The sequence below is a fragment of the Dipteris shenzhenensis genome, chromosome 7, assembly GCF_047967505.1.
Source record: "Dipteris shenzhenensis isolate YYH24624 ecotype China chromosome 7, Dip_SZ_1.0, whole genome shotgun sequence".
Lineage (NCBI taxonomy): Eukaryota > Viridiplantae > Streptophyta > Polypodiopsida > Gleicheniales > Dipteridaceae > Dipteris > Dipteris shenzhenensis.
In genome coordinates this window covers 1,207,185-1,222,411 of record NC_141602.1, presented here as the reverse complement: position 1 = coordinate 1,222,411, position 15,227 = coordinate 1,207,185, and the positions used below count along the sequence as shown (strand labels likewise).

Here is a 15,227-nt window from a genome sequence, read left to right as displayed (position 1 = left end):
TCCTGCTTGCTGGAAGACACCTGCACCCTGCGGGGAGCCTGGACAGAGGATAGGTGCGAGGAAGGAGCTCGCCCCTCTGCCAGAGACAGCGGGAGTTGGTTCCAAGTTTTGTTTTTCTTGTTATTTCTTGCTTTGCTGCTTTTTGCAGTGCATGTGTGTTGTTTGCAGTCCTTTCAAGTCTCCTACAGGTTCTAGCAAGCACACAGAGGCAAGGGTGATCTTGTGAAAGGCCTAAGGATAGTGTGGATGCATGTGATAGCCTTGAGGCTACCTTGAGCTCAATTTGCCAGTGGTTTGGATGCCTGAATGCCTCTAAGTTGTGTCAGATCAGAGTTGAATGCCTGAGTATGCCTTGCCAGTGGGTTTTCTAGTGGTACACTTGGATTAGATGCCTTGAAGACAAGTAGAGGATTTGCAGAGAGAAACAGTGCAGGATTGAACCCTTGTTGTAAAGCATTTCCATTCAGAACCATTAAATAAATACCGAAGGGGCAGCAAGGCATTTGGGGCTAGTGGGTGCACTGTGTACTATTTTCATTGAGCAGGGGCATTCTAGCCTCACCTTTGTTGTTGTTAAAGCTTGTTTCTAAGTTGTGCTAAGTGATTGAAGTGATTGAAGCTTGCATTGTGGCCATTTATGAAGTTTATGATTGAGTAGAAGAAGATTACTGCCCTTTTGGTTATCGAAGGCTGGTTTCAGTGGTTCCATTGCCGGGATCGTCACCATCTTCCTAGAGAGGTGAGCCCTGGTAGTGTTGGGTGAAGGACACTTTCAGTGCAATTGTTGCTAGGCAGAGGAGCTTGATCCCAATGCACTTTTTCAGCTACGAATGCAAAGTGTAGCGGGAGCCCTGTTGCAGTTGCAACATGCTGTCACGGAGATTCTGCAAGCTCCTCCCCCTATGGTTGCTTCCCCTGAAAGCAAAAAGTCATCTCAGAAGAAACATAAGAAGCATAAGAAGACTCCTAGGCTTGTTTCTTTCGGCCGTCGGAGATGCCCTCGATCACCCCTGTAGCGGGTAATGCCAATAACTTTCATTCAATCAACAATCAGGGACAACAAGCCCTTCCTCAGCCCATGATGCATCCGGGATATTTCGGAGGGGGATCAGTTTTCAGGCAATGGTGGCATGATCCACAGAGGCACCCGGAATGCCAGGTAGCTTTATGGGCAGCACGCAGCCGGGAATGCAGAATTTCCAGCAACCTATGATGGGTGGAATGGCCCCTGCAAATGCCAATATGATGTACTCAAACATTAGGATGCAGCCTGGAATGCAGACAGGAATGCGTGGGACAATGGGCAATACTTGGAATATGCCACAGATGCAGGGAGTGGGACCTGGAATGCCAAGCCCCACCATGGGTACGGTTGGAATGGCTCAGAATGCGGGAGTAGTGATGCGCCCACCGTTTTTATAGCGCCCCGTTTATGACAATCTCACCCCTAAAGGCAGATTGAAAGATTACAAGGAGGGAGGGGCAACTATCAAGTTTGAGACTTTCAATGGGATGCAGGACAGATTGAAGGCTTTGACATTCGTGCAACAGTTTGATGCTGCCTACTCAGGTGGACACTTCACAGAATCCTCCAAAGTCCGAAAGGCAGCCACCTTTTTGAAGGGTAATGCGCTCCAATGGTGGACCAACCTCCTCTTGCAAGGCAGAGCACCTACCACTTGGGTCGAATTCAAGCAGGTCTTCTCAACAGCATGGCTCACTACCACTTTTGAGGTGGATATCATGACCGCCTGGTACAGGTTGGATGCTGCAAATTGCAGGGTGCAAATTGCAGAAATTTGGAGGATTACAATAAGAAGTTTTGGGAAGCCTTACTCCCAGTGAATTCTTACAGACATGTACCGCTGTCCGAGCAAATTGAAAGATATAGCTGCGGGTTGCCAAAGGATATTTGGGACTACTGCACGAAGACAAGGGTTTCCAATATGTCTCAGTTGGTTGAGTGCTTTCTACAAGGCCACCCAAAAGCCATTGCTCCAGACTCTTGCTCATCATGCACTAATGCAAGGGAAAGTTTATGGGTTCAAAGGAAGCTCACAAGAGACATCAAGGTCAAAGGGCAGGAAGACGGAATCCCCTAAGAAGTTCAAAAAGTTTTCACAGCCCATGAAGGCAAAGTTTGTTGGAGGACAGAGGCGAGTACCGACCCGCATGTTTGATGAGGAAAAGCAAATTCTTTATGATGCCAAGAAGTGTTATATTTGCAAGGAGGAAGGCCACAGGGCTTTTGAATGCCCACATAAGAAGCGGAAGTTCCCTCCTTCTAAGCAGGGTGAGCACAAGGAGGAAAAGAGGACTGATCAGAAGAATAAAAAGCCCAAGCCCACTGCTGGTCTTTTGCTAGACTTGATTGGGGCTGTTCAGAATACAGATGCTACTACAGAGTTATGGCGGGCATGGGGCAAGATAAGAGACCAGACAGCTCTGATGTTTTTCGATCCGGGAGCCAAGGCCAATTTCATCTCTCCAGAGCTGGCTAAAAAGTTAGGAATAAGGGCAGAAGAAATGGGTCCTTTGTGTGATGTAGATATGGCTTGTCCGAGACTCAGCCAGTCAGTCAGTTACTCCGGTGATAGGCAAGCTGCGGATGCATATTCAGAGCTACGTGGACACAGAAGAGTTCTATATTATGCCGTTGAATGGTTGTGATGTGTTACCGGGGATACCTTGGCACTTTCGTGTTGGGGCTGTTTTGGATACAAAGAATAAAACAATCACAATCACTCACCGTGGCAAGACCCACGTTCTAGATGCTAAATTGAAGGGAGAATCCATCCCTGTTGTATCTGCTTCTACCATTGGCAACGTAATGAAAAAGCATCTTTCAGCGTACTTAGTATTTGCATCTGAAAAGAAGTCAGTAGAAGAAGAGTCTCGTTTTTCTAAGCTGGAAAAACAGCAGACAGATTTTCTTTTTCAGTTTAGGGACTGTTTTTCTGACTCACTTTCCCAAGAGTTGCCCCCTGAAAGGCCAGAAGACCACACGATAGATATAATCCCTGGTAGCAGTCCTAACCGACCTCCTTACAGGGTGAGTGCAGCCCAGCAAGAGGAAATTATAAACCAGGTCGAGGATCTGCTGGAGAAGGGGCTGATTTAGCCCAGCTCTTCACCTTACTGCTCACCCGTGCTCTTGGTCCAGAAGAAGGATGGATCCTGGCGGATGTGCATTGACTATAGAGCCCTCAATAAGATTACCATTAAGAACAGATTCCCTATACCTCGGATAGATGATATTTTGGATAGGCTACAAGGGTCTGGAATGTTTATCCGCATTGATCTGAAGAGTGGTTATCACCAGATCAGAATTCAGCCAGAGGATGTTCACAAAACAGTATTTTGTACCACATTTGGTCTGTACGAGTTTCTTGTCATGCCATTTGGGTTAACCAATGCACCTGCCACCTTCAACAGAATGATGGACATGATTTTTAGAGAGCACTGAGCCTTTGTTGGCACTTTCTTCGATGACATCATCGTGTTCTCTCAGGATGAGGCTGTACATAGGAAGCACCTGGCAATTGTTCTCGAGGAGCCACGGAAGCATAAGCTGCATGTCACTGCCAAGAAAAGGGAATTCTTCATGCATGAGATCCATTTTCTCAGGCAGATTGTTTCCAAGGATGGAGTTAGGATGGACCTTGCCAAGGTAGAGGCCATCAGGAATTGGCCACACCTGAAGAGAACATCCATGAAGTACGCAGCTTTCTGGGCTTGTGCTCGTACTACAGGAGGTTCATTCGGTATTTTGTAGAGATTGCATCTCCTTTACATGCCTTACAGAAGAAAGGGGTCACTTTCAGATGGGGTCCCAAAGAAATTGCAGCTTTTGATCTATTGAAGGAGCGACTCTGTTCAGATCCTGTGATTATTTTGCCAGATCTTCGCAAACCATTCGCTGTCCAAGCAGATGCATGTGGGAACAGCGTAGGAGGGGTACTTATGCAGGATGGAAGAGTCGTGGCATGTGAGAGTAGAGTGCTCCAGGATGCTGAAATGAATTTTGCAATCTATGAGAAAGAGATGTTGGCTGTCATCCATGCTCTTTCGACTTGGAAGCATTATCTTTTGGGTGCTGATTTTCATGTTCAGACCCGGATTTTATCTTTGATCTTCCTCGAGACCGGCAGATGACAAGTCTTTTCTGGAGAGGTATCTTTGAGAATATGGGTACCACGCTGAATTTCTCATCCTCTTTCCATCGTGAATCTGATGGGCAGTCCGAAGAAGCCAATTCCACTGCCCTTGATCTTCGCAAATGCTATGTTTCGGATCAGCAATTGAAATGGGAGCAATTTTTGCCACTTGTTGAGTTCGCGTACAAAAACAGTGTACACTCATCCACGGGGAAAGCCCCCTTTGAAATTGTGGCAGGAGAACGGAAGGTACGTCCCATTCTGCATACGAAAGAAGAGATTTTTGAAGCGGACAGATTTGTGGAAAGTTTGGATGCTGCTTACCAGAAGGTCAAAACAGCCCTCCAAAAAAGCCAAGAGAAGCACAAACGGGCAGCCGATAAGCATCGCCGCGAGTTACTCTTGAAAGAGGGCGATTGGGTGCTGCTGTGTTTTCAAAAAGCACGACTCAGGAAGATGAAAGGCAAGACGAAAGTGTACACAAAGTTGAAGATGCGGTATTATGATCCTTTTCAGGTTTTTGAACGCATTAATGATGTAGCTTACAGGCTGAAGCTACCTGCCACTTGGACCATCCACAATGCCTTTCATGTGAGTTTATTGAAGCCTTTCCAGGGTGATGTGCCTGCTGACCTGCTGCATGAGGATCAGCCCGAGGTGGAAGAGTTGGATGAAATCTTGGTTCCGGAATAGATTTTAGCACATATGGAAAGAAAAATGAAAGGTAGAGTTTCCCGTCGCTACCTAGTGAAGTTTAGGAATTATCTTGCATTGGATGTGAGGTGGATGGAGGAGGGTGACCTGGCAGACTCACCTCAGATTTTGCAGGTCTACCTCGACGCGTTTCAGCTTGCGCCAACTATGGTACAGGCTCCTATAGGTTCAGCAGAGCAGAGATTTGGAGCATTGCTTGGTGCTCAAGAGGAGGGTAGCACCTCCCCTTCCTTGATTCAGACTGCTCATATATCTGGAGATCGCTTGGTGGCACCGACTGTCTCACCTAAGATGCTGCTTGCTCACAGTATTTCTGCTGTGAGGTCTCCATGATGGGTGTTCGCGACACTCGACATAGAGGATGCATTGATGTATGGACTCTCGAGCTCCCCTAGCCCATATTATCATTGTAGGTTGTATCTTACAGATGATGTATATTCTGGTATGGGCTATTTTTGCCTATTTGTACTTTTTTAGCAGCAACCTGGGTAGTTTGCTATTTTAAGCTTTAGTCACTTCAATCACTTAGCACAACTTAGAAACAAGCTTCAACAACAACAAAGGTGAGGCTAGAATGCCCCTGCTCAATGAAAATAGTACACAGTGCACCCACTGGCCCCAAATGCCTTGGCGCCCCTTACGGTATTTATTTAATGCTTCTGAATGGAAATGCTTTACAACAAGGGTTCAAACTTGCACTGTTCCTCTCTACAAATCCTCTATTTGTCTTCAAGGCATCTAATCCAAGTGCACCACTAGAATTCCCACTGGCAAGGCATACTCATGTATTCAATTCTGATCTGACACAACTTAAAGGCATTCAGGCATCCAAACCACTGGCAAACTGAGCTCAAGGCAACCTCAAGGCTATCACATGCATCCACAATGTCCTTAGGCCTTTCACAAGATCACCCTTGCCTCTGGGTGCTTGCTAGAACCTGTAGGAGTCCTGAAAGGACTGCAAATAACACGCATGCACTGCAAAAAGCTGCAAAGCAAGTAATAACAAGGAAAAATAAAACCTGGAACCAACTCCCGCTGTCTGTGGCAGAGGGGCGAGCTCCTTTCTCGCACCCATCCTCTATCCAGGAGAGAGAGAGTTGATTGGGGGAAGTGGAGAGATGAGGGAGGAGAGAGAGAGACTAGAATAGAAAGTAGTTAACCAAGGCATGAGGTGTCCAAAAACTATTGGGAGGACACTTTTTTGCAAAACTCTCAATAGAGCAATGCCCTTGCCAGGCAGTGCTAAGAAAGGATTAAAGACCATGGGCCCTGATTAGCAAATTTTCATCTTACTTTCAAGAGAGTCATGAGTGTAAGGCAATGCTAACAAGTGAGTACAAGTACTCGTGAGCACTACCTTCAATTGGTTCTATCAAAGGAAAACAATTGTCAAGATGAATGAATGATTAATTTTGCAACACCTGTGATGGAAGCCCGTGTATAGGAAAGTTTGAACGATTTGCAGACTTTGTGTGTGTGTGTGTGTGTTTGTGTGTGTGTGTGTGTGTGTGTGTGTGTGAGAGAGAGAGAGAGAGAGAGAGAGAGAGAGAGTTCTTAAGAAAAGAAAGTGTATGTGAGTGAGTGTGTGAGTGAGAGAGAAAGAAAGTGTATGTGAGTGAATAGGACCCCCCAGCGAGTTCCATGGAAGGGATCGAATTATGCCAAAAGGGGGGGGGCGCACCGAATTAATCCGCGTTTCAGCACTCCAAAAGCTTCCGTGAGAAGCTTCTCGCCCGCAGATCTAGAAGCTTCTTGTCCACAGGTCGCCTATAAAGGAGACTAGATGATAGTACCCCGCAGGGTGCAGGTGTCTCCCAGCAATCAGGAGAAGAGAGAAATGAAGGTAGAGAGCGGAGGGTGAACAAGAAAGAGTTGTAGAGGAAAGATGGTTCACAGATCTTCCCCGAAATGATTGCCTCGGGATCTGTGCCTGAGTCCTTCTAAGAGAGGGTGCCAAAAGCAGCAGGGAAAGTTCCTCCTGCAGCCTGCATTGGTCGAAAACAGCTCCAGAAGCCACCACGCAGCCAAAAACATATGCACAAAGGTCCAACACAGCAAAAGACAACCCCGGGCACCTGTTGGAGGCAACTAAACACGTACGTCCGTACAGCTGTACAAAAATTTTCAAAAAGTTCAAAAATAACTTCTGGCACTTCCTAGAAGTGCGTACTAGCCTTGGAACAATCAAAACAGACTTAAAATGGCTTAAAACGGCTGAAAACAGGCTTGAAACAGCTCAAACAGCTCAAAAACTCATAAGAACAACTGAAAACGTCCAACACCTATGGAAGAGTGAGGGGAGAGAGATGGAAGGTGGGGGAAGGGCATGCATACACATGCATGACAAATGGCACCTCCTCCTTGCCGTTTGCCCCTTCATTAAAGTCTTAACCCCCATACCAAGGACAATAAGACAAATGGCACCTCCTCCTTGCCCCCCTTCATTAAAGTCCTAACCCCCATACCAAGGACAGAGCCCAACTTTTAGACCTCTCTTTTAAAGCCTTTGCCTTGCCCCTAGGACCTAGTTGTGCACCTAGACTTTGCCCTTAGGAACTTCTAGGAAGTGTGCACCTCCTCTGGCCATTCCCTCAGGGCCAAACCATTACATCACTTAACCATGGTTAACCCTGGGTTAAGCATAGGTTGAGTTACAAAGATACTTTACATCACTTTTCACGTCCTCGTGACAAACACTCCTAGTACGCCCAGGCTCCATAGATCCAGGTACCCTAATGGCTCTCTGATGGGATGTGAGGAGCTCTCGTATCTGTGTGTGTCGAGCTGTCTCTCGAGGCGACGAAGGAGATAGGGTGTGGCTTCTCGATCTCTGTATCTGATGGGCTACATCAAGGGTGACACCTCGTCTCTAGCGGTCTCCTTTGATGAGGGCTGAAATAGACCGGACCTCAATCGTGCTCGCTCTGGTCACTCTCCGTGCCACGTGGAGTGTGTGCCTCTTGTCTGGCAGCATCGTGGTGGTGGCTCTCACTGCTAATCCATGATGCTCTCATATCATCAAGCTCCTCTCCCTCAACCTCTCCGGTAGCTGATTCAAATGGATAGAAGTTTGTTAACATGTGTATAATCTCGGTGACTTGTGGCATGGCCTTTTGCTGCTCTTTTGTCTGTCGCAGCAGTATATCTCTGTGTCATCGCATCTCAATCAGATAGAGCCCAACCCAAACTTGGTCGAGAAAATGGATCAACCATATACGTGGACCAAAGCCATGCCCCTCTTGAAAGAGGCAGTGATATCGCCATCGGATCTCAGAGTAGACTGGGTAGACACATAGAAAGTTCTCCTTTGTCTCGATCTCCCCCGTTGGGCATAGTTTGTAGGTCCTCTGCTCTTTGGGTATGCTTGTACCTCTCCGTGTTCTCTATATAGCCCCGCTCCTTGATGGCCCTCTGATGTGATGCAAAGAGCTCACGTATCTGTGTCTGCTGGGCTATCTCCCGCGGTGACAAGGGGCGCGCTCTCTTGGATCTCTGTATCCGATGGGCTACATTGAGAGTAATGCCTCGTCTCTGGCGGTCCCCTCTGAGGAGGGCTGAGATAGGTCGAACCTCAATCGTACGTGCTCTGGTCGCCCCACGTGTCGTGTGTGGTCTCTACGTCTCTCGTCCAGCCACATCGTGGTAACGGGTCTCACTGCTGCTAATCCATAGTGCTCTTGTCTCCTCGAGCTCCTCCCCCTCGATCTGGTGCTAGCTCAGTTGTGTAAAAATCAGTGACGCGTGTCTGTGCTCATTCTAGCTCGGTCCTGAGGCATCGACTGTAGCTGATCTTTGGCTTGCTACACAAGGGAATCTCTGTGTCTCCGCATCTCAATCAGGTAGAGCCCAATGCAAACCTGGTTGCGGAAATGTATTAGTCGTGTGAGTTGCCGAGCCCCTCCTGAAAGAGACAGCGGTATCGCCCTCGGATCTCATAGTAGGCCAGACAAACACATAGAAAATGCTCCTCTGTCTCGACCTCCCCCATCGTGCATAGTCTATAGACCCGCTGCTCTCTAGGTATACTGGCCACTCTCCCAGCCTCAATCCGCAGCTAGTGGGACGGGATTCGTATTTGTTCGATAGCAATTTGCGGGGCATGTGAGACTCTCCTATCGTCGATGTATTGTGGCTTGATGATGAGACCATGCTCCGATATCCTTAGAAAGTGGTCATGATAGAACTGGGTCTTGGTGGGGAACTCCTGATCCCCCCCCCCAAGCCCGAGATGTGTGAAGCTAGAGAAGGTCTAACCGTATGATACGGTTAATCTCATCATGTGGAAGGAGCTTTGGTGGTGCATCCATGCTGTACTGAAAGAGGGGGAGCCTATCCATATGGATACCGTGGCTATCAAACCAAGTGGAGACCCTCTCTGCCAGGCGTTGGTGCCAGTCTCGATAATCTCCATTGAGGCAGGGCCCAAACTTTGTGGAGAAACGTCACGGTTTGGAAGAGGGTGTCCACCTGGAGCGGTGTCATTGCGAACTCTGCCTGTATGATCGGATGGGGAATTGAAGGCTTACTCCGAATCATCCTGGATCCCATGATCACCTGTAGCCTCTCAAATCCCTTCCAGTCAGTAGCTGAAAGGTCACTCCCCCAAAAAGGTGCTGCATACATGGTAGTTGGTCTCACAAGTGTCAAAATGCCAACCCTTCGTCAGTGGATCCTGGAAATGCGCCTGGAAGCATTGTCTCTCTAATCGGGCCAGGGCACCCTTCCCTCGTGTGAGTCGTGCTCTAGCGGCATGGGTGATCGTGAAGCTTGGCCCTGTGAATATTGCCCCTAGGTACGTGTAGGACTGCACTATCTCCAGCACGGTAAGTGAAACTATGTCGACGTTGATGTTGACGAAGCACTGCTTGGGATGTGTTGAAGATCATAACCTTGATTTTCCCAAGGTTGATTGTCAGGTCCCTCTCTCTGCAGAACATCTCCAAGGCCTCCAAGTGTTTCTACAAACCCTCGGCTGAGGACGAAATGAGGACTATGTCATGTGCATATAGTAGTATCTGTACCATCAAATCAGCCAATAGGGAGCCCTCTCCTCCTAGGCGATCAACAAAGGATGTGATCTCATCAATGTATAGCCTGAAGAGAGTCGGCGATATAGGGAATCCCTGCTTCACCCATATGGTGATGTCAACCCAATCTGATACCCCCCAAGAACGCGGACTCGCCCTCTGACAGACTCGTATAGATTCATCACTCCCCAGATCATGACCTCCGAGAGATGCAGCTCCTGTAGTCGCCTGATCAGGCGAGAGTGAGGGACTATGTCAAAAGCCTTCCGAAAGTCCACGAAGCAAGTGTAGACCTTCTGGTGTCTCGACTTTGCCTCCTCGATGAGTGATGGCTCTTAGGGTGAAAATATGGTTTAGTGTGGAGTGTTGTCTCTGGAAGCCTGCCTGCCCAAGAGCCCGATGTCCATGGTCCTCTGTATAACTACTGATCGCCCTCTCCAGTATCGATCCATAAATCTTAGCCAGAGTGTGGCCAAACATGAGAGTGCAGTAGTTCCGAGTATCCATGGGGTCCCCTACCTTATGTATCCGTAAAATGGTGGTAGTGCTCCAGGTAGGTGGGAATCCGTGACATATTGCATGGTTGAACAGCTGCGCTAGAACCGGGGCCAAGACCTCCTGTCCATGTGTAAAGTGCTATGTACGTTGCCCCTCATGGTTTGGTGCTCTCAAGTTGTGCAGACGAAGGAGGGAATTTCTCACATTACGCAGTGAACAAGTGACAAGTAGTGGGTCTGGGCATAGAGGACATATTTGGTGGCATCTTACCTGGGATGTCATATAAGGAGCATGCATATATGTGCCAAATCTCTAGTTCCGTGATGAGAATGGGCTGTTTCCCCTCTGATAGGAGTCCCAAGTCGGTAGTCGGGTCTGCCCCTCGAAAAGATCTGACCACCTCATCAATCCTACGAGTGAGAAATGTCCGCTTCTTACATCCTGTCATCCAATGTGAGATGTGATGCGCCTCAGATGAGGTCAGGTGTCCCAGGGCTTGCTTGCGTGTGAGGTGAGCTCTCATCCTCTCACTCTTCATCGTACCAGGGGTTCCGAAGCATATTCCCAGCCGGGGCATGTGTGGGTCCAGTCGTAGGGAAAGATATGATGGTAGCCTCGTGTATCACTGAAGCCAAAGTGGCTGAAACCTGAGCAAGGTCTACCTCCGCTCTGTGTAGGGTAGGAAGCTCTCGAGCTAAGTGACTCACGTAAACTGCATCCAGAGTCCGGTCAAAGTGAACATGGGTCCAAGTGGGCGCATGGAGGACTCTCTCTGTGGCTGGCCTGGTAGTGGAAATACAGAATGTCAGGTATGAGTGATCAGCATCAAGTGTGGGAGGGGGCACTACAAAGTTATGAATCTGAGATGCGAAGGCAAGGGAGCCCATCAGGTAGTCCACTGTGCTTGTCCCCCCCTCCATGTGGGAAACAAGTGAGTCCACCGGATATACTGCTCCCATAACAAGTAGGTGCCGCCCATACCCTGTCACGTGTGGATCATCTGTTGAGTGTCTCACTATCCCGAACTCAGCTGCATCTAACTCTAGTACTATGAGGGAATTGGATGCAAAGTCAGGTAGTCCCACCTGGTTGTCCCCTGTGCGTGCATTGAAGTCACCAAGGAGGAGTGTGTCACCCTGTCTAGAGAACTCTGTGATATCATCATGTATACTCTCATACGGGCTGTTCCCTTGTGTGGCAACTTCGCGCGCATAGGATGATGTATCCGGAGGAAAGTAGCACACTACAATGAAGATCGGCCGTGCCTCTAGTATCTGAACTCTAATCCACATGTGCCGTGCATGTTCCTTTTTCCTAACCACCGAAAGGAGTGGCCTGAGAGCTGATTTGAAGAGGACAGCCACACCCCCAGAGCCTCGTACTCCACTATCCCTCCTCAGTTCCCTCCTATGGGCAGACTCCCATGTGTATCCTGTCACAGTCGGCAGCCCTCTCTCTGGGCTCTCGTGTGTCTCGGTATAGAAAACTATGTCCCTGTCAGTGTATGTCTCCAGGAAACCTCCTGGGTCGGACTAGAGGGTGTCATTGCAGTTCCAAACCGCCATTTTCAAGCCCCTTTGTGCCCTCTTTCCCTGGGTCTGACACCGTCATGTGCTGTCTATTTCTTTTTCTTCTCTTCCTTCCCTTTCTCCCCTGTCTGCTCTCTCTGTGATAATCACTTTTCCATCCCTATAGGCAGCCCATTTACCTGCGTCTCTTGCTGCCATAACCCGAACCATTCCCTCTCTCCGATGTTCCTGCTGCAGCAGTGTGAGGTCATCATCCAAGTATATTCTGGTCCCCTTTAAGGTTGCCCTCATACTCATGAGGGTAAACCTGTCCACAGTTGTTCGGAGTTTCATTACAAGGGGTCTTGTTGGGGACTCAACTTTACCAACCCTCCATGCTGTTTCGCATGTGAGGTTGACTCCCATTTTGGTGAATAAAATCTTGGCATCTAACATGGGGGTGTCTCCAACTGTTAAGCCTCTGACTAAGACATTTAAAGACTTGCTGTTCCTTCTTTTCTCTTCCTCCAAAGCTTCAGCGATGATCTCTTTCTTGGGGGCTGCTGCACCCTTCTTAACCACATTCTTCCATTCTAGCATATTTGCATTCCCTTTAGTGATTTGTTGTGTGAACTCAGCATGCTTCCCTTCTATGGTAGTTTGCCTCCTTCTTGAGCTTTTCATTCTCAGATTTCAGCACTTCCATTGCATTGCACGTCCCTTGCATGTCCCTCAGCTGCTGTAATTCTGTCCCTATGGCTTGCATTTTGTCATTGAGGCTGTTTTTTTCCGCTTCCATTCCTCTTGCATATGCCCTCCTTGTTTCTTGATTTCATTCAATGTTTTGTCAATGTGTGCTTTTTCTGCCAACAGTGCCACATTGGTGGTCTCAAGGCTATCTACTTTCTCAATCAAAGCCATACAAATTTTACTGAGGTGAGTCAAGACCTCGGAAGTATTCTTGGGTAGTGAACCTGCTATGTAGACTGTCATTGCACTTTCAAGAGCCTTTACATAGCTCAGTGTTATCATGATCCAACAGTGCGTTTGCTATTCAATGTTCAATAGCATCCCAAATGTCCTCTTCTCTGGCAATTTCGATAAACAGATTTTATTGATTTTTCTGCCCTTTTTTGCAGGTCCTTCTTGGTTGGACTCTGTGGGTTTGTCCACAACCTAAGGGCTGCCCATAGCAACCCTTGAGCTGCCAAGAAAACAGTCGGGGGGCTGAGCAGGAGCAGAAACTCATGGGAGGGGGGGACTGGAACCACCCCTGGCACAGGTTACTACAGCTCACAAGGAGCTCACGGGGGCTAGAGCCCCAGATTCGATCGCGTGGGGGGCATAGAGCCCTGGCGCAATTCATGAGCAGCCCGGGGGCCTTGGGGCCTTGTTTGCAGATCCCGGAGGCCTTGGGGCCCTGTAGTAGGTTGCACAGAGAGAGAGAGAGAGAGAGAGAGTTTATTAAAGTCTTGGGAAGACCGATGAGATTGTGAAAAAAACTTGATACAAATCCAACTAGAGGGGTGGAGCTACTAACTGAGCTCCACACCCATACAGAAAACAGAAAACTGTATCATACATAGTCATATCAAACAATAATAGTAATCATCTACAGCAAAACCATCCTCCACTACTGTCATAAGGCAGAATGAAGTGTGCTCCAGGACAATGTGGCCCCTCCCCTTGTCAAGAGTGAGGGAGTGATAGCATGAAATCAGATATGGAGTGCTGGCTGCCCCTAGTGGGTGTAGCTCTACGTTGTCTCCTGGTCATAACTTAGCGTCTGATGAGGGCGACCATCACACCTGTCGATCTGGCTCCCACTCTGAACATGGAGGGAATGTGCCCAAGTGTAATCTTGCGTCAACCCTCTGTCTGAGTTGTCGTGTCACTGGTTCTAGGTCATGATCATGTCTGAAACCTGTAGAGCGGGCATCCATGTGATCCGGCTGAGACAGAGATGCATGCATGCCTATATATATGATTATGGAACCATGTTTCTTTTAAAGTTTAGTGGATCATGCTGATTACAAACTTGAGTTTATGGGAAGGTGACTTTGGATCTGCTTTTTTTCAGTACTGCGCAACTAATCCAACTTTTCAAGAAGAAAATTTTCCCTATTAATATGAAAGAAGATCGATGCCAACTTAAGAGTTTGTGTCTATTATGAATAAGATCAAAACAATGAAGCTTTTTTTATATCATTGATTACAGGTTCTCAGTTCTGTATCTCAAGCAGGAACAGGAGGGATAGTTGCTATTGATATTCAGAAGGATAGTGATTTCTTTGCAACATTGAGCTCAGTTGGTTGGTTTTCTTTTTGCTTTCTTAGTTTCAATGTTCTTTGATATGGAAACTTGGAAAGGAAATGATTTTGGTCCTTAGTTTCTGTAATGATTTAAGCCGAAGTGATAATTCAAGAAGCTATTGCAGAAGAGTCCCCATAAAATTATCTGCAAATTAGCAATGGGGGTTTGTTTCTTACTCGTGGAAGTTGAACAGGTAAGAACACAAAACAGGAGCTTTGTGTTTGGAATCTTCTCATGACCACTTGTAATCCCATTGCCAGAATTACGCTGTCGTCAAAAGATTACCAGGTGATTCATTCCTTCAACTCTCTGATATATTTCTTGGACGTTGTTTTAAAAACACACTTTATAATTTCACTCAAAGAAATTTGCACTCCTAGACATAAATCTAATGAATTTCTAAAATATGTGTCAAGATATTCTAGAATACAAGGAGCTCTCAACTTAACAAGTCTTGTCCTTTCTGCAGCAGTAGTTCATGTTATAATCCATGGATCTTTCTTTTGTAGAGCTGTATACATTTTAATAAAGATGATCAGAATGAGTTCGTGACAAATGGCAAAGAGAACGTATTTTTCTGGAGGCTTTGCAAGGTGACAAGATGAAAAAGCATCTTCTGTCCCCATGCATTGACAACTTTTTTTTTTTTTTTTGCAAAAAGGAGACTTCTATTAAGTAAGAAAGAAGCTCGCTAGAGCAAGCTCTGTGCAGAAATACAACATGCTAAGCATGTAGTGAAAACACCTCAGAGGAATGAGGTAGAAAGAAACCAAGGCTGAGGCTGAAAATGCCAAGTCAACCCTGTAGAAGTCTCAGCAAAGAAGGGAGAGCATTGACAACTTTGAATGATGAGCAAGGATAACTTAATCTCACACACACTTTGTCCCTAGTATCAGGTCATCAGCACCCGCAATCCTTTGCACTGAGAACATCAGATCACTATAATAAAATGAAAAATTTGAGACTAAAATATATGAATACTATTTTTTTTGGCTATATCCGTTTA

General features: G+C 47.1%; 1 protein-coding gene and 1 pseudogene across 1 annotated transcript in view; both read left to right on the top strand.

Moving 5' to 3' along the window:
- Positions 1-15,227, top strand: part of LOC147899790 (cilia- and flagella-associated protein 251-like) — a 152,058-nt gene that overhangs the window by 26,323 nt on the left and 110,508 nt on the right. Inside the window, exons 4-6 of the mRNA XM_087377084.1 lie at positions 14,126-14,219; positions 14,415-14,509; positions 14,731-14,814. Of these exons, the coding sequence (XP_087233210.1) occupies positions 14,126-14,219; positions 14,415-14,509; positions 14,731-14,814 (273 nt within the window). The remainder of the gene's footprint in view (positions 1-14,125; positions 14,220-14,414; positions 14,510-14,730; positions 14,815-15,227) is intronic.
- On the top strand, positions 1,858-13,100 carry LOC147899791 (uncharacterized; annotated as a pseudogene).